This window comes from Notolepis coatsorum (genome assembly GCF_963971535.1).
Source record: "Notolepis coatsorum genome assembly, chromosome: 15".
Lineage (NCBI taxonomy): Eukaryota > Metazoa > Chordata > Actinopteri > Aulopiformes > Paralepididae > Notolepis > Notolepis coatsorum.
The window spans coordinates 76,800,322-76,825,653 of NC_140179.1; the positions used below are offsets into that span (position 1 = coordinate 76,800,322).

The 25,332-nt window shown below is 43.7% G+C and overlaps 2 protein-coding genes across 3 annotated transcripts in view; one reads left to right on the plus strand and one right to left on the minus strand.

The window, feature by feature from the left end:
• atp6v1e1b (ATPase H+ transporting V1 subunit E1b) overlaps positions 1-22,565 on the minus strand; it is a 37,096-nt gene extending 14,531 nt beyond the window's left edge. Inside the window, exons 1-8 of one of the 2 annotated variants that reach the window (XM_084330753.1) lie at positions 22,450-22,565; positions 22,259-22,329; positions 19,312-19,377; positions 16,734-16,843; positions 15,130-15,196; positions 13,112-13,201; positions 12,150-12,218; positions 6,367-6,461 (exon numbers count right to left, since the gene is read on the minus strand). In XM_084330753.1, the coding sequence (XP_084186879.1) occupies positions 6,367-6,461; positions 12,150-12,218; positions 13,112-13,201; positions 15,130-15,196; positions 16,734-16,843; positions 19,312-19,377; positions 22,259-22,291 (530 nt within the window). In that variant the 5' untranslated portion in view covers positions 22,292-22,329; positions 22,450-22,565. Of the gene's footprint in view, positions 1-6,366; positions 6,462-12,149; positions 12,219-13,111; positions 13,202-15,129; positions 15,197-16,733; positions 16,844-19,311; positions 19,378-22,258; positions 22,358-22,449 lie in introns of both variants that reach the window. The other variant, XM_084330754.1, reaches the window with a different exon arrangement.
• Positions 22,290-25,332, plus strand: part of LOC311242095 (uncharacterized protein) — a gene marked incomplete at its 5' end in the record, with an annotated part of 19,270 nt that continues 16,227 nt past the window's right edge. The window contains 2 exons of the mRNA XM_084331046.1: positions 22,290-22,299; positions 23,926-24,003. Coding sequence (XP_084187172.1) covers positions 22,290-22,299; positions 23,926-24,003 — 88 coding nt within the window. The remainder of the gene's footprint in view (positions 22,300-23,925; positions 24,004-25,332) is intronic.

Sequence of the window (25,332 nt, forward strand, 5' to 3'; positions counted from 1 at the left end):
AAGACCACAAATGTACCTTTAATCCCAATATTCGTCTGACCACACCCCTATCAGCTTACCCATATAAGCAGGGGTGGGGCCACCCACTCGCCTCCTTCCCAAGCTTTCGCCACAAGGCGAGGTCAAAGGCTGCAGCGGCGTCGGATGCCGAGCGTCGCTATACTAACAGAACTTGGTTATAGTCATAACCTAACGTTCTGTTCCGTATACGCTCTCGCTCGGCATCGCTCTCTGCACAAGGGAGGCCGAGCGAGAGCCAACGGCCGACAAATACACCCCGCTGACAGCCCCCCACAACCATCAGAACAGGGAGGGCCGAGCCCCCCCGACCCACCCTAATGGAGGGCACCCCCCCTATTAGGGGCTTCACGGGAGGGCGACGGACCAGACCGTGCGAAGAGGCACTCAAGCAACTCAACGCACAGGGTGAGCAGACCGTGGCTTGACCCCACGACTACACACACGCACAACCCGCATGCCACCCGGGAACGAACGGAGGAACAACCTCGTTACTGCCCCCAGAATCACGGGGTCAAGGGCAAACCCAACCCCGTGGCAAGGCCGTAGCAGCGGAGCGCGAAGGAAGACCCAGACCCACCAAAAGGGCTGGACTCCCTGGAATGGGGGCCCGGAGAAGTCCATGATGCCAGCATCAAGACCCCACCAGGTGGGCACGTAGTGCCCCGCCCCCCACATCGCCAGCGTATTCGGACAAAGGCCCCTCAGCCGAGCGGGCCCCGTCCCCCCAATAGTACACCGCCTGGCACACTGACCCTGCAACAGGCAGTCAGCATGGCCGTAAGCACACAAAAAAGGTTAACCAACGGAAGCAGGCAGCGCACCGGGGAAAAACCAGGCAACAGGCTATTAACCCTAGCCTGGAGACTGCGGACGAGACAGGCGCCAGAGGGGACAGCTGAACACAGCCGCCCCGGCGGAAGGAGCGTAAGCTGGCGGTGTTGCATGACCAAGCCTCCATATAAAAACCCCCACCCAGAGGGGTCGAGGCAGAGAAGGCTGACACGATTGGCAGACGTCATGAACGTGCAGGGGCACCCTCAAACGGTGAACCCGGGAGTTGACACTGCTCCAACACACCAGGGAATCAACCACCTCGGTGTTACCCAATGCGGTGGTTGTTCCTATAACCCCTCAAGAAAAAACTCCAAAACACACCGGCTATACCGCAGTACAAGTGTTTCAGTTTTCAAAAAAGGGTTAACCCAGGCCTACGGGTCGACGAAACATTACTTCGGACCGGGCCTGGCGGTACGGGAAGCACAGGGTCACCAGAGGAGGTCAAAAACCACCCCCACAGGCCCCTCTTCGCCATGCGTGAGAGAGGAGCGAAAAAGAATGGAGAACCAGCCCCTAAGCACACCGTACTTGGTATTCCCAGGCGGTCTCCCAACCAAGTACTAACCAGGACCAACCTGTGTAGCGGCCGAGATCCGACGAGATCGAGCGTGTACAGGATGGCATGGCCGTAAGCCATTACGACAGTGCTGAGTAAAAACGTACCCAACCAGGGTCTCCATAGCGCTTAACCCTGTGACACCCGGACCGACCTGGCATTTTTCCCCCTGAAAAAAGCCCAAGTCCCTCAGGGTACCAGAACAGCAGATCTGCATCCCCGGCGGACAACGGGTTCAACTGATCCGGACCAGCGTGACCAGAACCAGTCCCGTGCCCTAACCACGCCGACATGCCTACTCCAGGAGAAAGGGCAGATATGCGTGTCGATCTTAACATGAAAAGAAGGCGCCACCCAGACGTTCGGGCGAACCGCGCCTGGTGGCCCACCCCAAGGGCGTGAGACCCCTCTACATATGTTCAGATCCATTCCGTCATCATCCCCCAGACATGAACGAGAATCCGTCGAAAACCAACCCAGGTCGTGGGATTTGGTCGTCGGAAGAGGAAAAACCCCCATCTCAGTTGCTTTATAAAAACGCCGTTTTAACCACAAGCAACCAAGGCGCGCCAGTCAGTCGCCTGTTTACAGCAAGCTAGCACTATACGTGCGTCGGGACACACCCCCATCAATGAACAGGCTATTTAGACCTGTCATTGAATCCCCAAGGCGCCCAGGGGAACGACAAGAGGGGTGTGACACTCCCTAACTCCAACACTTTTTGAATAGAAAAGAAGGAAGCATCAACAGTATGTATCCCAGTCTACACAGCCGGGGGTAAAAAATTTTCACATTTTTACATCCCACCACCCTCCCATAGGAAGGAGACGGGGATCCCCAGAGAGACTTCCCACGCGAGCTGTACAGATTGAAAAGAATATATTGCACCTTGAGCCATGTAAAAAATTGGTTTTAGGGCTCTCCGGGGAAGAGGCACTGAACCCATACACACTCAATAATCGAATTGAATCGAATACATATACAATAGAATAGGACCCTTCTAGAGGGTCCACTCACTTTGACAATCTGAGGAGGAAGGCTCTGTACTCCGATGGAGGCTCCCTCACATGGAAGAAGGAGTCCGAACTCACAGAAGGCCCGAATAGGCGCTTGGTGAGGAGGAGCCCTGACCACCCCCCTGAAACAGATCCATCACATGGACCTGAACAGCACACGGAAGTCCTACCAACAGAGACGCGCACGGTGACGTACTCTATGGCGGGGGAATTCCTGCGGTGCACACGCCCAATATACCAGGCCGTGGGACCAGGAAACTCCCTCCCCCCCCCCCCCCACCCCCCCCGTAACGTGCCGAACCGCCACGTGACGGGAACCTTGAAGGACAGGGGGTGTACCCCTGACCGACAGAAACGAGAAGGAGAGGAAAGGTTACCAGTTCACCCCTTTACGACCCCACACCCATGATACGATGTAATGACAAAAAGAGAATATGACAGTCATAGTCAGCTCTATGAAGCGTTTGACAGCTCCACACAGCGCATGAGCTAACCTGCTATCTGATTTTTACTAAGGAAAAAACACAGAATAGAGAGGGCTCTAAGAGCCCCGGTCCAACATACACATGTGCTTCTGTGGCCAGTCCAACCCAGTTGTAGGTCACATGACACACACAACCCATCATCACCTACAAAAAATGGCAAAAACACTCTACAGAGGAACGCCGTTTTTCATAATGAGAGAATACATAATTCTCGATTAGTATCGGCCACAGGCCTTGCTAAGCACACACGAGAGCGACCAAACAATCTTTTCTTCTAGGAAAATAAAGTTTCTCCAGCAGTTTTAGCACAACCTCAGCAATCAAGCTAAGGGTTACATCGCATCCCTACCACACAAAAGACACAATTTAGTGCACAACATGTCTGATAGGAGGATGAAAAAGTCCCCAGGGAACCGGGGGGAAACACAATCCTCTTATTTTACCCTTAATACGGCCAGTTAAAACAGGAAAACCTGTTAATATGTGAACACACTGTTCATTGTCATCACAGGCTGAGAAAAGAACATTCTTTTACTCACTTGTCACTAAGCATAGCTTCATAGGTTAGTTACCTTAGTTGTGAGTACACGGTACATATAAACACCATGATGTTTCTCACACAACAACCAGATCATTGTCACATCTGTAACAACAACCCGATTTGCACGGAGAAGCTAACTGCCAGTGACAAAAACAGTTCACACATAACTCGCGACGTATCCTAAATGCATTGCAGCAACACACGTTTTGGGAAAACATCGTTATTCACAAAACATTTAGAAAAGTAAAACCAGAAGACGTGTTGTGTTATAAGGTCTGGTCAAACCTTGTCCTACCCGGAACGTAGATCAGCGAAGTGCAGCAGACTCAAGACCCCGTAGACAACACAGCCGATCCTGTGTTGCTCGAACTGGGCAGCGACGTCGCTCCAACCAGTCGCTACAGTCCTCTTTGTTGACGCAATCCCCGTCCAGGCTCAGGGCAGGGTCGACGAACATCCCCTGTCAAGGATGACGTCGTAGTCAAGAGTGTAAAACATGTTATAATCAAAGCACGTTCAACAGAGTAGCATTAAGCTAACGGCCGCTCCAACCGTTCGGGCGCTACTGCCCCTGCTCGCGAGACGCCGAGCTAACGGCGCACGCGACCAGAAGCGAGCTCGCGGCGGCGCGCGAGGAGCTAAAGCTACCCCGCGCCAGGCCTTGGCCTATAGCAGCAAGCTAACGTTACCTAGTGATCACGACATGCTAGCGCCGCAGCTAACAGCTGACTGGCTAACAGTAGGCCCAACCTAAGTAGGCCATGCAGCGATCCAAGCAGGCTAACGCAGCAGCTAACAGCTGACTGGCTAACCGTAAGCTAAGCAGCTATCACCTGAACATGTATACAATGACATAACACTCACCCAGACAGGCCGCCGTTCTGAACCTCTCCTCACTTTTTAAGAGAAAAGAGAAACAAGATGTCAACACTGCTTTACAACGGTGATTTTACCAACACCCGACGGAATCAGCACAATACCAAACTGGCCTGTGTAGCTGACTTGAACATGGATCTGCCGCTATCGCACATCCATGCACATATCTCCTCGTGAAGGAATACTCTCATTTGGATATGAAAGAAGGGGCTTAAACACGGGACAGAGAGATATCCACTCGTCCAGAACACACAGGGATCACCAGTGTTAATGGTCGCGGCCCACTATTTAAAAATTCAATGGTCTTCAGACCAAGGCCTTCTGTCGCCTAGGTGGCTGAACAAAGGACCCTAGCCTGGGGCCGGTTTCCATAAACATTGTCAAGTAGCCCCCATAGCACTAACAGACAAGTGAAGCCCGCCAGCAACAGTACTCACCCAACCTGAAACCCACCGCTTCTCACAACAGCGGCGCGTCCGACAGTTCAGCTGTGGCCTGACAGGTTTCACCCCAACAAACACAGCAAGGAACTGCAGTTGAGAAGCATGCAGCGGCATGCTCCCAATACGAAAACCGGTGGAGGGTTTTTAGAATGATCATCATCTTCCAGACACTCCAGTACGAAGACAATATCGCCGTATTTTCTCGAAAATAGTGAGAGAGAAAATAAAGATATGATGTCAACGTATCCTTGTTTCCCAAAGCTGCTCCTAATCCTTTCTTCCATCATGGTGTCAAGTGTGGGGATCTACCGAGGCACTTCTTCCTTGTGGTGAAAGCGAGAAGGAGGCGAGTGGGTGGCCCCACCCCTGCTTATATGGGTAAGCTGATAGGAGTGTGGTCAGACGAATATTGGGATTAAAGGTACATTTGTGGTCTTTATTCAGTGCGCGTGCACATATGCGAGATAGTGCAGAGAGCGATGCCGAGCGAGAGCGTATACGGAACAGAACTGGTTAATACTCACAGGTCGGGGGACAGGACGTTAACTGGTTAACACTCACAGGTCGGGGACAGGACGTTGACTGGTTAATACTCACAGGTCAGGGGACAGGACGTTGACTGGTTAATACTCACAGGTCAGGGGACAGGACGTTGACTGGTTAATACTCACAGGTCGGGGGACAGGACGTTGACTGGTTAATACTCACAGGTCAGGGGACAGGACGTTAACTGGTTAATACTCACAGGTCGGGGACAGGACGTTGACTGGTTAATACTCACAGGTCAGGGGACAGGACGTTAACTGGTTAATACTCACAGGTCGGGGACAGGACGTTAACTGGTTAACACTCACAGGTCGGGGGACAGGACGTTGACTGGTTAACACTCACAGGTCGGGGGACAGGACGTTAACTGGTTAATACTCACAGGTCGGGGGACAGGACGTTGACTGGTTAATACTCACAGGTCGGGGGACAGGACGTTGACTGGTTAACACTCACAGGTCGGGGACAGGACGTTGACTGGTTAACACTCACAGGTCGGGGGACAGGACGTTGACTGGTTAATACTCACAGGTCGGGGACAGGACGTTGACTGGTTAATACTCACAGGTCGGGGGACAGGACGTTGACTGGTTAATACTCACAGGTCGGGGACAGGACGTTGACTGGTTAATACTCACAGGTCGGGGGACAGGACGTTGACTGGTTAATACTCACAGGTCGGGGGACAGGATGTTGCCTGGTTAATACTCACAGGTCGGGGGACAGGCCGTTGCCCTGGTTAATACTCACAGGTCGGGGGACAGGATGTTGCCTGGTTAATACTCACAGGTCAGGGGACAGGACGTTGACTGGTTAATACTCACAGGTCGAGGGACAGGACGTTGACTGGTTAATACTCACAGGTCGGGGGACAGGACGTTGACTGGTTAATACTCACAGGTCGAGGGACAGGACGTTGACTGGTTAATAATCACAGGTCGGGGACAGGACGTTGCCCTGGTTAATACTCACAGGTCGGGGACAGGACGTTGACTGGTTAATACTCACAGGTCGGGGGACAGGATGTTGACTGGTTAATACTCACAGGTCGGGGGACAGGACGTTGCCCTGGTCGACGCGGACCTCCAGGGTGTTCTTCACAGCTGCTTTGTAGACGGGAATGGTATTCTGGATGGATGTCTGGCACCAAGAAATTCAATAAAATAGAACAATTTGAATCAAGATACTGTTTTAACACACACACACACACACAGTAGAGATGCCAATGGTTAACTTAGGCCCAGTTCACGGGTATTTTTGACACTGTTTTTTTTTTTTTTTAAAGTATTCCAAAAAAAATAACTCTGTCCACACGACCAGTGGTGCAGTCGTAATATGGGAACTGGTGACACGCCACATGCACGTGCGCTCCCGCGCATACATGTTCCCTCAGTTGCGCACAGAACAGATGATTATTATGCATAACAATGGAGATCAAGCAGCCCCCCACCTTCTCGTAGGTTCCTATTATTATGCAAAGTCTAGGTGAGAAGTGCCGGCCGCCGGCCGGGTAGCTTTCTACAACGGCCGGGTACTTATCATTGCGCGCACTTCTGCCCTGAGTGACCTACTAATAACACACTGTGTAACCGCGTGTGTGCACGACTGCACCCCTGCACACGACTGGTTTAAAACTCTGCACCGAGTGATGTATATACATGTAGTACAATGCCAAAGCAGTAGGTGGCGATGTAGTTCAAACATGAAGGCCATTTTCAACCAATCAGAAGGGTTGAAAAGCGTCGCTCCACGTCCTGCTCAAAAACAGAAAACCCACCATCTTTAAATTACCTCGCGTGAGCCATTTAGCAACATAGCATTTATTTTTCAGCAAGAAACAAAGTGCAATAAAAGTGCAATAAACAAAAAAAGATATATTCACTGTATGTTCTGCCTCATTTGTTGATGAAACAAAACCAACATCAACACAATTTACCACCAAGAGCGGAGAGTTTAGTCTCACAAAAAGATCTCTGATGGTGTTAGCTACGTGCTAATGTGATTGGCATTTTCCATTTATATAGTTAGCATTTGAGGCTAGCGTACATTAACGTAGTAACGTTAACGCTAGTAGAATAAATGGATGAAAACGTTATTTAACAGATTGCAGAATGGGTACAATACAATACGGCTCAATACAAACACTTGTTAACACTTTGAGTGCCACGCCTCCGGTGCCCCGGAACCCCGTTGCGTGCCACCACCCACTTCAATGACAGAGCTCTCATATTTGCGAATGCATAAACTATATCTTAAATTATGGCTATGTGTCTAATATGGCCGTCACTTATCAATGACTTGTTTGCAGTCAACATTGTCGAAACGGATTAAAAAAATAAAAATAAACATTTATAAATCGGTTCATTTCCGTTTTATACCATTTTGAAAAACGCTCGTTTTTTGGAAGTTCCAGAAAAAAATTAAGATTCTGTGATAAACGCCCTTTACTGGAATACACTGGAATACACAAAACAGTCATTTTTCGGCCTATTTATGAATTGTTTTCAAATAAACGCTAGATTATCGATAGTATATGTGTACTTATGCACGCTATAGAAGCGGGCTGAAAAATCGATTATCTTATTTCCTGATCACACACACACACAGACACACACATAGGGCTAGGCCTGCCGCGATAAGCAATAAATCGATTAATTGCCGCGATAATTAAAATTAATGCAATGATTTTGACGGGCGCGATTAATTGCTATTTGCGCGTTTGTTTTAATGAGGCGGAACCAGTCCAGTACCCCTCGGCAGTCACTCTCCGTGTGGGGGGCCGCTGGCCTTACTACAGAGCACAGCACGGGAGCTCCGTGGGGCAGTAGCAACGCCACATATAGCTTAACTACATTTCTCAATAGTGTTGCTCCTTTTAACCAAATAGCGTTCTTTGTAGTGTAACGTTAGCTATTTTTAGACCCAAGTAGTTACTCGCTACTGCCCGGAGAAACTGGACTGCTAAATAAAGATTAAAGATCTAGTGTTGATGCTCATTCAATGCCAACATTAGCTAAATAGCTAACAAACGAAATACAACGTATAGCATAGCTACAACACAGAATAACGTTAATACAATTACATGCATCATTGTTTACAATGAACGGGTGGGACTAGTCAAAGGACTGGACACGGGGACAAGTTAAACATGAATACATTTATTATAACAGGTAATCGAGTTGCGCTCCCGTGCCTACGCACCACAGGGCTATTCTATTCTATACGGCTTTGACGCTTCCTCCTCATCGTTGATTGCCTGTAGTAGCTGCATCTAACGTTAGTAGCTAACGTTAAAACTAACCTAAAGTTAGTTGCTCACCAACAATCTCAACATTTGTTTTATCATTAGCTCAAAAACACAGAACCGGACGAGATGCTGCTAGGATAATAACAACAATACTTCCGCTCCGGTCGGAGGGCTTCAAAATAAAAGTCTAAAACCGGAAAAGATGGAGCGGTGGGCTTCAAAATAAAAGTTTTGAGAAATAAATTTCAAAAAAAAAGAATCTCTAACCGGTCGCAATAATATCGCTTATCGCGATATTTTCGGGGGCAATTAATCGCCCAGCAAAATGTGTTATCGTGGCAGGCCTACATAGGGCACACGTTGATATATAAGTGAAAATAGCTCAGATTATCCCAAGACTGGTAAAATAGATTCCTTACCTCAGATCAGATGTTCTCCAAAAAGATTATTCCAATTCCTGATCGCCATTCCAAATATCGATCGCGTTTATTGATCCAACGCTGGGTACTGGAAACACACATTCTCCGCTGTTCTGGTGGTGGGCGATTACTTGGATCGTCTCCGGTTACTTGTCTGACAAGTAAAATGTGGAAGCAGGACTTTTTTTTCTCCATGCGTTTCATTCAATCCAATCCAAAGGGGTGCAGTACCATCCAGAGAGACGATAGGGGGCGGTATTTTCCCTGTTCGAGTTCAGACAGATCCCCACTGGTAACGTGAGGCTAGATTGATGAAATCGCTAATTAAAAAAAAACGATTAAAAACTAGATCTCTCGTTGGCTGGCACTCAACGGTTGGCATGAACTAACGAGATTTCCCGTCGTTGGCACTGAAAGTGTTAAGGGGATGCAGACTGCTGTAGTTTGGACTTATAACAATAACTTGACAACACATGAGCTTAGTTGGTAGCCACAGCTACTTGGGACAGCTCTGCTGTAAACACTGGAAATAACCTCGGTTAGTATGCCCACACGCAACCAATGCAATCGGGATGCGCCCAAAACTTCACCCTGGACTCCGGTTTTCAAAGACCACGGTTGCAGTGTTCCAAAAACCCGGTTGCATGTGGACAAACAGTGCAACTGCGCACATTAAATCACGGTTACATAACAGGGCCTTATTAACCATTAACACGTTAACTGCCACGGAGTTTGATCATCTTATACCATTCTCTGCCAGCACTGTAAGTCTATGGAGATGTTTACCTTCTTTGCAGGGTTATAACTTTTTAAATTGTATTGCTATATTGACATTACTATGGCCCATTCAACATCGATTATCTATCGTTCAGGATGTGGGAACGTTATACTTTTTCATTCATACATTGTTGTGTTAACACTTTAAGTGCCGAAAGATGTGTTCAGGCGTCCTTCCCCGCCATGCTCAAGTTGCCGAAGACGCCGTAACTCGTCGTTGATATCAATATTTCAAAAATCTGTGATCGGATTCATATTTCCCATCCGCTGGCCTGAGACCCACCAAAAAGCCCCACTGAACCCTCTAGCGGTTCAAGAGCGCCATCTGGTGACCGTTCGGCGTAATCGCCAAACAGGAAGTTACTTGGACGATGTGCTGTTCACCCATATTACTTCCGGGCACTCGGTATAGGTCCCGGCACTCTAGCTCGTCACAATACATAGCGATCCGTTGCCAATAACTCGATAAACAACATGATTTGGATGTATATACCATTATACAACCTGGAAATGGACCGGGTATTTCAACATCCCATAATAGGAAAATGTATACTCCACGCTCATCGCCCAACGGCGCGAGGAAGATACGGTAAGATTCAGCGTTATTTTTCAATGTCTTCTATACTAACTGATCTGATGAACATATGACCCACATTAGATGAATGGTATAACGCTGCCCACGGAATTATAAACGCCCCCTCGGCCATCCGGTCAACATCAGATGACGTGTAGTAACTTCTAGAACCATGTCCAGTTGGAATTTTTTATATCGCACCGATTGCCATCAAACTGTATTTCATCATCAATATAATGCATTTGGGGCTATAGATCACGTTCTGGAGAAAGCTGCAGAAAGAGATGAAAACATACTTATACTTTAGACCATACTTTAGTATGAATATGTGAATGAAAAAGTTTAACGTTGCTTCACCCTGAACATTACATATAGGACATTGAATGGGCCCTAATAATGGCAATCTAGCAATATAATCTAAAAAGTTATAGCCCTGCAAAGAAGGGGAACATCTCCATAGACAAATAGAGCTGGCAACCCATGCATGGTCATGAATTTAACCTCCGGCAGTTAAAGTGTTAATACCTTCTAGAATATAAGCATGTTTTTAATCTTTTCTGCTGTAATTATCGATTGCCGTTTCCCCCCCATACACGCTACACCAAAAAACTCAAATGTATATGATCGGTATACATTATGCCTCATCATGCGTGGAGGAAAGGGTGGGGGGGGGGTAGTTTATAATTCCCCGATCATCAGTAACTGCTTTATGTAGGTTGGGTGGATATATTGATCAGATGGTTTGCAAACAAGGAAATGCACAATCGGGTTGAAAATAACGTTATATTCCTCTTACCGTGGGCCAATGAGACTGGCGGTGAAAGATCCCAATTATACGACGCTGATCGCCTAGGTCCATTTCCGGTTTGTATGGCGCAATAAACGCCGAAATCATATCGATTATTAAGTTTAGAAAGCAATCCATTATGTACATAGTGTCTGTCGGGAGTCCCGTAACGAGATGTGACTGCCAGATGATTTTCATCGATGCACTGATGGCACATCCTGTTTGCGAGTGTAACTCGCCCGACCATCCACCAGGCGGCGGTATTGAGCCGTCGTTGCAGTCACATCTAAGGTCCAGCTGCAGGACCGGGGGTGGGTATATGAATTATGAATGCCATGGCGAATTTTTTTTATATTGATCTCAAAAACGCTGTACAGCGATCCTGGCAGACAACGCATGGCGGGCAATAACGCTGGACAGCGTTTTTGGCGCTGGATGTGTTAACCTACATGCAAGCATTAATGGTAATAGAATAATGGTAATAAGGGTTGCATTTCTTTAGTGCGAGTGATTTGTTTTGAAAACGGATTGAGCACATTCATTCATAAAGACTGGAAAGCGTGCAAAACCAAGAAAGCGAGACATTAAAATGGATAGTCCTCAGTTTTGTAACCTTAGCCCTATTCCCTACTTATGATTATGTTGATTGGTAGAGTCCTTTCTCAGCACAATCCATGCTGTTCCTCATACTAGCTCTGGCCACAAACGAATGCAATATCAATGGGGCCAAGCTCCTGTCTGTACAAGCTGAATGAAGCTAACTAAAATCTACTTTATCTACACTGTGGAGTACATTTCAGTTAGCTTGTAATGTACACAGACCGACCCCATTGACTTTGCATTAGTTTGTGGCTAACTAGCCCAAACTAGTATGAGGAACAGCACGGATTGTACAACAGAGAAAGGATTCTACCAATCAATATCATCATTGATGATAGGGCTAGGGTTATGAATTAAATGGGTTTATAGCCAATATTAAACAAATCAGTTAATAGTAAGGGGTTAATGAAGGTTGGTGACCCACCTGTACCATCTGTAAGTCCTGCTTACGGCAGCGAATGGTGACTTTGGGTTCCAGAAGCTGATAGAATCCCTGACGAGGAATAGCAAACAAAAGTAAATATCAGTAAATATATTTATTATTATCAAATAATAAAAAAAAAAATCTGAATCAGAAAAGGTCTTTATTGCCAAGTAGTTTTCACATACAAGGAATTTGCTTTGGTCGTTTTCGGTGCGACAGACAATAACGGACAGATAATAAAATAAAAAGGTGGAGTAAAATAAAATTAAATATGCATAGAATATAATAATGAAATAAATAAAATAAAAAATAGGTCAGGGCTGTACAACTGTAAAATAGAAGAGGTTGAATAAAATAAAATGAGATATAAACAAAATAAAATATAAGCACAATAGAATATTGTACAATTATAAGTAAAAACTAAAAATAAGAATAGGCCAGGGCTGTAATAATAATAATACATTAATTTTGTATAGCGCTTTTCAGAATGCTCAAAGACACTTTACAGAGCAAAATAAACAATACAGTTTTAGTAGAAGAAAATAAAAATAAAAATAATTATATAAAAGGTGAGAGAGGAAGGAATTCAAGGCTTGAAGGCAAGGGTAAAAAGGTGGGTTTTTAGGGCTTTTTTAAATGATGAGAGGGTGTCTGCATGACGGATATGGTTGGGCAGGGCGTTCCAGAGGGTGGGGGCAGCTGCAGCGAAGGCCCCGTCGCCCCCCAGGTCCGGAGCTTAGTCCTGAGGGGTTGGAGGAGGTTAGCGTCTGCGGACCTGAGGCAGTGGGTAGGCGTGTGGGGGAGAAGGAGGTCAGAGAGGAAGGAGGGGGCCAGGTTGTTGAGGGCTTTGAAGGTGATGAGTAGAATTTAACTGAATCCTGTACATGATGGGGAGCCAGTGGAGATGGTGGAGGATGGGGGTGATGTACAGCTGTGATGGAGACCGAGGTGGACTGACTCACCTGTAGGATCAGGCCGTCCAACAGAGCCGGGTACCTGGAGGAGTCCCTGGCTACGTTACCGAGCCGCTGGCGGGCCTCGTTCAACATTTCCTAAAAGACACATCGACACAAGGTCAGAGTCAGAGAGTCCGAGATTTTATCTGCCATGTACTGTACGGACAAATCCACATTGGAATACAGGTACAGAGCAACACTGTGTGTCTACAACTAATCCAATACAGGAGCAGAGTAGAAACAGTACAGACATTTTAAAAAACACACCGTATAAAAGGACAAATGCTAAGGTTGATATCAACATCCCCTAAAGTGCATATCATAGTAACGTGCATAATAATGCATAGAGGCACAATTTACAGTAAAAGTGCATATACCGGGTCTCAAATACAAGCCGGGTCTCTTGAGCTAAGCAATTATAAGCCGGCCTCCTAATACAAGCCGGGTTACTAATATACTGAGCTGCATACTGAGCTAGTTACTTGATTTCACTTTGAAAACGTTGAAATGACCAGTGACCACCTGTAATTGCACTGTTTACTATTTCATACAGTACTTGGTTTCAATAAATGAACCCAGTACATTTTACTGGGTTCAAACTGACACAAAATGTTGATTTATTCATTATGATCCGTTTGAAAATTTGAAATATAGGCCTCCCTCTTATACAGGCCTCCTCCTAATACAAGCCTGGTACCCGCTACAGTTGAAACAAATACAAGCCGGGGTTACTATTAGAGGAATTACGGTAATCAAAGTGTGTGATGCACAGACACACAGAAACAGCACTTCCACAACCTGACTAATAACACACCAAAATAAAATAGGATAATATACAAATCTAGCCTTTGGAGTTATTCAGGCTGCGCACAGCACTGGGGAAGAAACTCTTAGTAAACCGAGAGGTAGAGCATGTAATAGAGCGGTAGCGTACTAGCGTCTGCCCAAGGGGAGGGGGACAAAGAGGCCTGCGGCTGGGTGACCAGAGGGGTCATTGATAATGCCAGAGGCACGGGAAAGCAGCCTGGCACCATAGATCTCTTCTATGGTGGGGGCTATTGACTTAAAACATATTGACGCACGCTTTAAATGAACACAGGTTGCATTCAAGACAATGACTTTGATCGTTTCAATATTTATTTTACGAAAGCACGGCTACTGAAGAACACAGACAGTTCTCAAGCTGCTCTAAAACTGGATGTTCCCTATATGAGAACTGAATTGGGGGAAAAGGGCTTTTAAATATGCTGCTCCTTCATCCTGGAACAAGATACAGGAGGCCCTAAAATTGTCGGGACTGATCACCCTCAAGAGAATTTAAAGCCATCTTAGAATACTACGAATTCAGTTCCCTCGGAAAAGTGCAACTGTGTTTGATAACTTGCCTGAAATTGGAGCTTGCTGTGAATGTTTTATCTGTATTTTATTGTGATGTTCTTTTTTTATGTTGAAACTTTCTGCTGCCTTGCTTGGCCAGATCGCTCTTGAAAAAGAGATTTTAATCTCAATTATGCTTATCTGGTTAAATAAAGGATTAGATTGATTGATTGATTGACACATACTGAGCTGAAACATACGACTGTTGTTTATACTCACCTTTATACTCATGACATGAAGTATCGTCTAGCTTCCCAGAGGTCACAATAGAAATAGGCCTTTGGGCTTTATTGTGTCTGTGTGCGTTTTATTTTTTTTACATTTTTTTAAGCATGAAAGCAGTCTTGCATCTTTTTATTATTATTATTCTATAAACTTCACGTCACTACAATAGCAAATACATATGGTCCGGGTTGATAACTCCAGAGCTCAAGCTATTGCAACACCCACTTCAAAAACAAGGTAAAAGAGCTAGAAAAACATTTCATTTAGCTGACATCGTGCAACAGTTACAATGAATTTCTTATGTTCGCCGGTGTCACCGTGGTTACAGTTTGGAGTTTTCTTTACAGACACTCTTGATTTGGTCTATAGAAGCACGTCCTGTCAGTGTAGCACATTGTTTTGAGTGATGATGGGGGGCTTACACAAATCATGTCATCCCTCGCCTTCAACACCTTCAAACGAGCCTGGTTCATCAAGTTCGACATCTGACTGTAGGGGCGAGAGATGTAAATATGAGATATACAGGGTTCCCACAGACATTGCTAAATGAAATTCAAGTTTCAAGTACTTTTTCATTTTTAATGCAGTTTTTTTTTAATTTAAAATCAAATATTTATGGCAAACCAAACTTCTGACAATTAGTTTAGATAGAAAAAAATGTATTTCTTGATTCAGATTTTTTTTTTATCATGGATGAACGAAACTTTCACTGTGAATGGTTGATTTGAATTTCAATGACTTTTTAAGCACCTTGTTAAAAAGAATTGGCTGTTTTCAAGGAATTCCAGGCCAAAAATCAAGCACTTCAAGCACCTTGTGCGAACCTTGTAGTAGGGGTGGAGACTTCAGGCTTCACAACGATACAATTTAGATTCGGCAACAATTAAATAGTCAACAATATATATATTTTTTTATCCACTTTTTCTCCTCCTGTTTTTTTCCCTGTGTTTTTCTCCCATCCCAATTTAGTCGTTATGCCAATTCCCCCCTCCACTTCCTGGTCATTGCTCGCATGTGCCCCCCACTGGTCGGTCTAGGGAGCCCTGAAGTCTATCAGATGCTTCCTCCGAGACATAGGAGACAGCCAGCAGCATCTTTTCACCTGCCAGCGCGGACTCTCATTGGTGAGGTGTAACATGTGGGAGGTCACACTACCCTCACCATCTCCCTCCCTCGCTATGCAGGTGCCCTGACCGACCTGTAGGAGTCGCTGTTTACAACGACCAGAATACCACCCCACCGGCTTCCCTCCCGCTGACTCTGCCAATTGAGCCAGCAACACTGACAGCCGGATTCGATACCAGTGTCTCTCGCATTGGTGACGCTCGCTTAGTCCGTTGCGCCACCCAGCCGCCCTAAAAGTCAACAATATATTAAAAACAAATACATATGTACAATACAAAAATGACATGATTTGATTAATATGGCAAATTAATTGGGATTTGTTGCCTTTTGATGTGTCATGACACCCCTACTAGCAGCACGTATCACAGTTATTCCAATGTGAGGATTTGGGGTTCATGAACAAGCACTTGGGTTAGAGAGGAAAACTCCAACATTTTGGGAAATTAGCTTATCGTCTTCTCCAGAGAGAGACAAGAAGATAGATACCAGTCTCTCTGTGCGTTCAGCAGAAAGCCACCTGGCTGCATGTTAGCCTAGCTTAGCACAATGAATGGAAGCGGACAGGTGTTAGTTGGACAATGGCTAGGCTACCCGGTCGCTTCCATTCATTGTGCTAAGCTAGGCTAACATGCAGCCAGATAGCCTTCTACTGAACGCACAGAAAGGAAACTGGTATCCATCTTCTTGTCTCTCTCTGGAGAAGACGGTAAGCTAATTCCCCAAAATGTTGCCGTGTTCCTTTAACAATTCATACAATGTTGGTGTGCGACTGAAATAGAATTATGGAAATAGTGTGTGCGTCACACGTTCCGCTGTTCCTCTCCAGAACGGATGGAGGAAGGAAGGAGACTTGGCCCTCGAGGTTCCGTCTGGACATGAGACTGAGACTGACGTGACTCACATTTTCTTCTGCTGTTCGATTTGCTTCTCCTTCTTCTCATAGTACTCCATGATCTTCAATCTCTGTGTCTGGACCAGACGACCCTTCTCGATGTTGAACTCTTCTTCTGCCTGCAGGGGGAGACACTCATCACTCACGGCTCACAACCAGTGGAAGAGTGCGAGTGTGTGTGCGTGTCTGTGTGTGTGTGTGTGGGGGGGGGGGGGGGGGGGGCGGTAAAGTTTCATTATCCTAAAGGTCACAATTGGTCAGTTGTAGAGATGTTGTAACTATATTGAAATGGCTGCTATCAGACTAGCATGGTTGGTTGGTTGGTAGGTAGGTAGGTAGATAGAGAGAGAGATAGATAGATACTTTATTCATCCCCTTGGGGAAATTCAGGTATCCAGTAGCTCAGTCAGTTGACAGACAATAAAAAGGACAACCAATACAACAAACAAACAATGAAGGTCAGCTCTGAAGTTTAAAAAGTTCCAATGAATAAATAAATAAATAAATTGTGAGCACTATTGCACAGTGTTAATTTGCTATATAAAATTACAGTATAAAAATGAATTGCACATTGTCCAGCCTGGTCATGAGAGAGACGGGGAGTGTCATCAGCACTGTCCTGTGATCCATCAGACTAGCATGGTGTCATCAGCACTGTCCTGTGACTGTGTGTGTGACTGTGTGTGACTGTGTGTAACTGTGTGTGAATGTGTGCGTGACTGTGTGAATGTGTGCGTGACTGTGTGTGACAGTGTGTGAGACTGTGTGTGAATGTGTGTGTGACTGTGTGTGAATGTGTGCGTGACTGTGTGAGAATGTGTGTGTGACCATGTGTGAATGTGTGTGACTGTGTGTGACTGTGTGTGAATGTGTGCGTGACTGTGTGTGAATGTGTGCGATGATGTACGACATCTCGCATAATAATAATCACAGAGGAATGCAATATGGACTCTCTACAGAGTCTCGTATTTACAGTAATACCTCATTTATTGCAATTTGAAGACTACATGTTTATGGAACACAGTATGCAGAAAGGTATACAGGATATAATTTAGAATTTTGTGGAAATCATGTACAACAAATGCATGATATTGGAACTGATTGATTGATTGATTTTGAAAACTTTATTAACAGATTGCAGAATGGGTACAATACAGTACAGCTCAATACACACAATTGTTAAGGGGATGCAGACCAGAGAAAGACTTTCGTCTTGTTTACATCAGGGTCCCCCATTTTCAATTCATCAGGACATATATGACATACATGACATACAGATAGACAGTACTGCTACATGTATACATTCATGACATACCAGATTTGCAAATACAGTACTGTTTGTGTTACAAAAAGAGTCCAGAAAAGAGAGTATATACATTTGACGTAGAAACTGTACTGCACAGGACTAGCAGGAATTGGACATCGTTGTAAAACTGAGACTTTTGTGGTTCGACTTCTGGAGCAATATTTAACCCCTTATTCCATTACCTTGATCTTCACCCACTGAAGCCTGTGAAAGATGGTAATATATGCAGAACATGTTTTATTTTTTTACACGAAGGGTACAGTATGGCCACTGCAATAGCATGATGACCCTGTATGAGACAATCTGAATAACAGATGGGCATCTCTATAATATACCCATGTGTAGATTTGAGATTAATAGCTGATCCAAGTACGACAAGATTACTGGCCACCGTAAATGCCCAAAACCCCCACCACCTCCTAATAGACAGTCTCCCCCCCACCGCATGTATATATTCCCTCCCCGCCGTATGTATATTTCCCTCCCACCCACCCACCCCCTCCTAATGTACAGTCCCCTCCCCATCATATGTATATACTCTGTCAGGATCTAGGGGTAACAGTACTGTATATTTGAATACCGCTTATGTCACAAATGTATCAGTACTAAATACCTATATGTCCCTATGCCATAAATGTCATGTATGTTGTGTATGTCATAAATGTCTATATGAATTGAAAATGGGGGACCCTGATGGAAACAAGACAAACGTCTTTCTCAGGTCTGCATCCCCTTAACAATTGTATGTATTGAGCCGTACTGTATTGTACCCATTCTGCAATCTGTTAAATAAAGTTTTCATTCATTCATTCATGGTCATTGTGTCAATGTATTCTTGCAGTGTGTGTGTGTGTGTCTATTAGAGCAGACAGCTCTCACCCCCTAAATCCGGAATATATTGCCTTCCGGCCAATGTTTAGAGACCCCTGCAGCTAAAAACAATAGGTAGGTATACTATAAATTATCATTTATACCTACCTCCATTCGTGCCATCAATAAAGGAAGCTGGAGAAGGTAGCTTTGAGGTGGGTGGGATGGTTGTAGTTGCTTATTTAGCTGTTATCATTATATGATCTTGTTGTGACCATGTACATGTCTGTCTATGTTCTTCTTGTTTATGTATGTTTTACTGTGTTTTTTGGAGTTTCTTATTGATCTGCTGTAACATGAATTGCCCAGTTTGGGACATGCTAATAAACTTGACTTGAGAGAGTGTGTGTGTGTGTGTGTGTGTGTGTGTGTGTGTGTGTGTGTGTGTGCGCGTGCGTGTGTGTGTTGTACCTTGGCATCAATTTCTTCTGCCTTCTCATTGGCCTCCTGCTCAATGAAGGCCATCATGTGCTTGATCTACACACAGGAATAGAAACATCACAATAAAAGCGGTGATCTTGATCTACACACAGGAATAGAAACATCACAATAAAGGCGGTGATCTGGTACAACAAGAGGTTGCCATGCATGATGCAATCAGTATGAATAATGTTGAGACATCCGTGTGCCCAACGATGTTGAGCATGAAGTTGACCAGTGTATCTAATATATCTATGTATTTTTGTATCCGTGCCCTTTGTCAATTCCAAGAATGTTGACGTTGCCTGGATCCAGACCCTGAAATCGTAAGTCGCTAATCCTGCCTACTTTTATCTTATTATTATTGTCTATTTAAAACTGAATCAAACCATAAACAACGTGGCCTGTTGGGATGTTAGATCCTAATGTGAAAAACTGTGATTTTATATGTCTGCACTTTATGTGCTCATTTTATGCCTGTCTTTGTTCTGTTGTGAAGCACTTTGAGCTGCAGTTTCTGTATGAAAGGTGCTATACAAATAAAGTTTATTATTATTATTATATTACTTTGAAAATATGTTGCTCACCCCTCGGTATTACTATTGAATGATGTTTTTGAGTTTGCAGTGAATCCACAATTAAAGAGATTGGTTTTATCGGGTATCACAGTAGCTAAAAAACTGATCGCATCACGCTGGTTTCAACCGGAAAAAATGTGCCGGAAAGTGTGGTTTCTTACATATCTCGATGTGATATATCAAGAAATATCTACAGCAAGAATTCTGGGTCTCAATGAATCCAAAATGTCAATGTGGGTAGAAGTGGTGGAGAGAATAAAAGCTAGCTTATAATGGTAGTGTCTGGTTAGGAGTGAGGGATAATGGAGGTACTATCCAAGAGGGGGTCCGGGAGGGGGGGGTTCGAGCTGGAGCATATGTGTGTAGGGTTTTAGAAAATAGGTATTAGGGGTATATTCTATACTAACATTTATATAATTGTAATTTCGCTGGATATACACTGTATACGGTTAAAATGTTATTATAGACTATTTTTGTTTTATCTTGTTTCTGTACTTGCATGTATTTTAACCACCTTTACTGAAAGTTTCATTATGCATTGTGTGTTGAGTACTGACTTTTAATCATTTTTGTTTTGCAATAATAAAAAATAAATAAAAAAATAAAAGAAAATATGTTGCTGTAGGAGTGCAGAACAAACGGTTGTTAGATGCAATACACGTGAAGTGCAATGTTTACTTCCACTTCCTATATACAATGTAATACATCATCCTGTGACTACACAACGGCAATGTCCTCTGTAACCACACCCTGTGCATAAACATGTGTGGGTGTGACAGAATGTGAATTCTATTGTCCATTATTGTCCCCCACATTGCCATGAAATTCAGTCTGATTTAAATGTTTGAATTTCATCAAAAGTAACCACACATTCTATATTTACATAATGCTCCTGATGATTGCTGTTTCCGGCCGGTCCACCATCTTGAAAACGCAATGTATTTTCCCCATAGCCCATTTCTAAATCGTCTCGTTTAAAACAAATAAAGCATGAACATTTGCACGGTGTACCTTTCTGTGTGTATTTATCCACAATCTATAGCTCAACATGAAAATATTCACAATTGTAAAAATAAATCGCCGAATTTTATTTCAACCGAATTTTATTTCAACCAAAAATAATGTTGTTATAATAATGTCATGTTGTGCACACATTTTCATGAGGCAGAATTGTTACAATAGCTGATAATCCATTTTCCCAATGATAAATCCCTATACGGGTGGACCTCGCGGGCGGTCCAAAGTGACATCAGACTACACCTCCCTATTCCTCTCCTTATTTCTCTCACCGCAACTGCATAATCCCACCCATACTTTGCAATGTATCCACCATACTACCCCTCGCTGCCGCGCTGCTGGTTGCTCGCCATTCACCCTCATCTCACTGCTTTCCTCTTTAAATACTTCACATTTTCTGGCTTGCATCTGCCCAACTATTTTCTCCTCCTCATTGCTAGATCTCTCTGCGGTGCTGCCGTGCTGGACAGTAGCGCTCAAATAAGTGCATCCTCATGTGTTGCAACTCCGCCCCACTCCATCACTCCAATAGTATTCCTATTAAATAATATGTAAACTTATTCTCTGTGTTTGTGTCATCATTTGTGTAAAGTGAACCAGTGTATTCTGTAAAGAAAGCTGAGAACGCTCGTCATGACATTGTCAGTTCCTCTGTATAGAATGCTTGTTTGTCAGGATTTAATTATCTTCTCTCTTGACTGGTTCTCTCACTGTGGTGTGGAATGTTCATGCCTAGTGTGTCCATTCAAAAAAAAAATATATATATATATATATATATATATATATATATATATATATATATATATATATATATATATCACTATAATATTCCGTTCAGTAGACTTACGTATAACCAAAGCACAGATATGTGGGTTAAGGCTTTGTTTACTATAATATGTCCACACTATTTTTCAGAGCTATGACACTTCACATTCATGATTGACCAGATGGTGATACAGTATGCTTAGTTACAGTATCTTGTCCTCCTGGCACGAGTTCATCATGTGACCCATCTCCATCATAGCCTGTGCATAGTACTACTATTAAATGCTGATATAATAGATGTGATAATTGTAACTACCACTAAAGTCAGTCAGTTGAATTCTTAACGTTGGCACTCTATTTTATTTATTTCAATAATAATGGCCCACACAGACAGTAGCCATTCAATGTCATCATCATTCTTTGAACATCATTTCTCAAGGACAAGCAACGTGCATCCCGTTTAACTCCAAAACGAGAGATGAAGTAGATGATCGACAGAAGCAGATGGACGATCCATGGATGTAATAATTTTGAATGTTCACGTTAATAAAAGGCTGACATTGGTGATGAAATGTTACCTGCTTCTGCACGTCGGCATCGCTAAGCGCCATGGCTGCAGGTGTCAGAGAGAGAGATCCGCTGATCGGGCCTGCAGAGAGGAGAACAAGGAGAGAACACTGTTTTCAATGTTAGAGATGATGAGAAAACTTGGTTACAGCGCAGTTAATCTTGACCAACGAATTTTGCATTTCTCGTGTATATTATTTACCAGAAAATAACAGATAGGAAACGTATGAATGAACGCCGTAGTCGTGACTCGCAAAGATGTCTTCGGTCTTGGATCAGCTGATTTTCAATGTCACATGATGTTTACTTCCGACTAAGCGACCAATAGGGTGTGGTTTCATTTGTGGCTGCGTGTGTGTGTGTGTGGGGGGGGGGCGCGGGGGGGGGGCATGGTGCAGTTCCAACCACAGTAGCACAGCATTATGATTATATACCGATATAATATAATAGATATAAACAGGCTATATTTATATCATATAAATTATAACTTCATCAATATTAGTTACCAAGTTAGTCTCTTCTTGTAGTCTAATGTAAACAAATTGCTGCCACGTTTGAGGGGAAAATCCACCCTGAAATAGAATGTACATAATTTGTATTTCAATAATATTGTAAAATATAAATTGTACAAAGATCAATGGAATAACACAATGTACATTCAGTTTTAGGGTGGATGTTCCCTTTAAAGAGCCAGAAAAAACATCAGAAGGAAGTTGAATCATGAAATTATAGTCATATGTGGTTGTCTCATGGAGATTTTATAAATCTCACAATAATATAAAATCTCTATAGAAGGTATATCGCGTTGTTCTTCATGTAGGCAACTGTATAGCCTATGCCCCCCCCCCCCCCCCCACACCACCACTACCACCACCCCCTTCATATTTTCCAGACAGGAGCATTATTCTTGACTCTTGCCAGCAGAGGGAGCTAAAGCTTGGAATGTAGAAATAGCTCCTTGTCTTCAGACATTTTCCATTCCGTCTCAGTCACTGGTTTTCCACCTAGGTTGACTGTGTGTGCCATTTGAATGGTCGGCATAAGAGGTTGCCAACTGTTCACCAAAATCACACACCTAATTCAGTGTTGTGATAACGGTTCGATTCAAGATCTTTCAAAGAATGGAAATGTATCATGTATAAATGTATACATGATACATTTGTGTATGTATCATGTATACAATGTATGATGAATTGAAAATGGGGGACCCTGATGTAAACAAGACGAAAGTCTTTCTCTGGTCTGCATACCCTTAACAATTGTATGTATTGAGCTGTACTGTACTGTACCCATTCTGCAATCTGTTAATAAACTTTTCAATCAATCAATCAATCAATCATTCTGTGTCATTTATGAGCACAACACAGAGGGTTTCCTTTAACCTACTACAATTCTTATTCATAGTTAATTATCTGTAGTCAACGAAGAGAATAAATGCCTCCTCTCTTTCTCACTCTGAGAAGATAATATAGCAAAGTCACCACTGACCACTCTCCAGCCAACTGTTATGTCAGAGGTTTGGACAGTATTGAGCTTAGAGAGAGGGGGAGATATGGGTCGAGAGAGGGGGAGATATGGGTCAAGAGAGGGGGCAAGAGAGGGAGGGAGAGAGAGCGCGTTATTCCAGTGCTGCTGGCTACAGCGACGTGCACGTCTGCCTCTCTGTGGTCGTCGTGAGACTCTGTGTCTCCATACACTGCTTCTGCCTCCGTCTCTCGTCTCTCAGGTCATCCAGCGCTTTACAAACAGGACCCAGGTAGGCTGGACTTTTTTGTTTCCCCCCTATATATGCTTATTATGGGAAGTTTTAACATTGAACTGAACTCTTCCACGGAAAGAAACAAGATGCCTGCTTGTTATTTCAGTATGAATCAACAACATGTGCGAAATGTGAAGTATTATTGTATGACTCTATAGAATATTATTTGATTGAGTGGTATTTGATGTGGGAGTGGGACTGATGTCCATAGATAAACACATCAATGGTTTCTTGGGCACTTCCTGTGTGTGACATTCAGATTGACCTTACCCTCATTCTTATTGGCTCATGGGCCACTGATGTCATTCTCGTAAAAGTAACACTCCAGTTTAGGGGGTACATATAATAGGAACTAGGAACTATATGTTAATAACAAACCACTGATTCCATCAGTTACTCATGTCTTGGAGTCCTGATGTCTCAGTGCAGGGAAATCATTCCAGAATGCTTCTACTTCACTTTTCAAATGACACATTAATTAAAGAGCTATTCATTTCCACTCTCAAATACCCATTTTCTATCTGCTAGATTACTACCAGTTACATAACATGTGTTCCCACATTTTGTAAACATATAGTTTCTTTGTGCACATAAAGTGCTACCATCATAAAGTATACACACATTGTCATGCTCAAATATTGGCACAGGGCAACTAAATACCCCATAAATATCACTATATCCACCTTGTTTACTTTCATCTGGAGTTCAAAAGAGGTCTTTGCCATTGCTGGGATAAGATCACTGATTCACTGGGAATCCAATTACTCAAGTAGGCCAATAAATTAATGGAGTTCACGTAGGTAACAAAGGGCAGACACATACACAACCATAATTTTAAAGGTTTCCTGTTAACCACAATGTTTGGAACAGTACATCTGTGTATAAGTGCAGATGTGATTGCTCCTCACAGGTTAAAAGCCTATTGGCTAGTTGATCGTCAAATCACAGGTCATGTCTATAGGAGGCATGGCCTCCTCGAGTTAACTGGAGAGGGTGTAATGGAATGGTGGGAATTTGCAAGGTCTTGATTAACCCTTTGGTGATAGTGTTTTGGAATGTTCTCTCAGAATCTTGGAATTCCAAAACTCTATAGTTCTATAGTTTTCAATAGCCATTAGTTGGTACCATTAGAATATTCAGTTCTCCAAATTCTTAATTTCACATGTGAAATCAAGATTCAAGATTCAAGAGGTTTATTTGTCACATACATACCAGGGCATACAGTGAAATGCGGGTGGCCATGCCCGCTTTGATTGTGCAATAATACTAAATAATAAAATAGACATAATAAACAGGTAATAAAATAGACATAAAATAGGCATGATA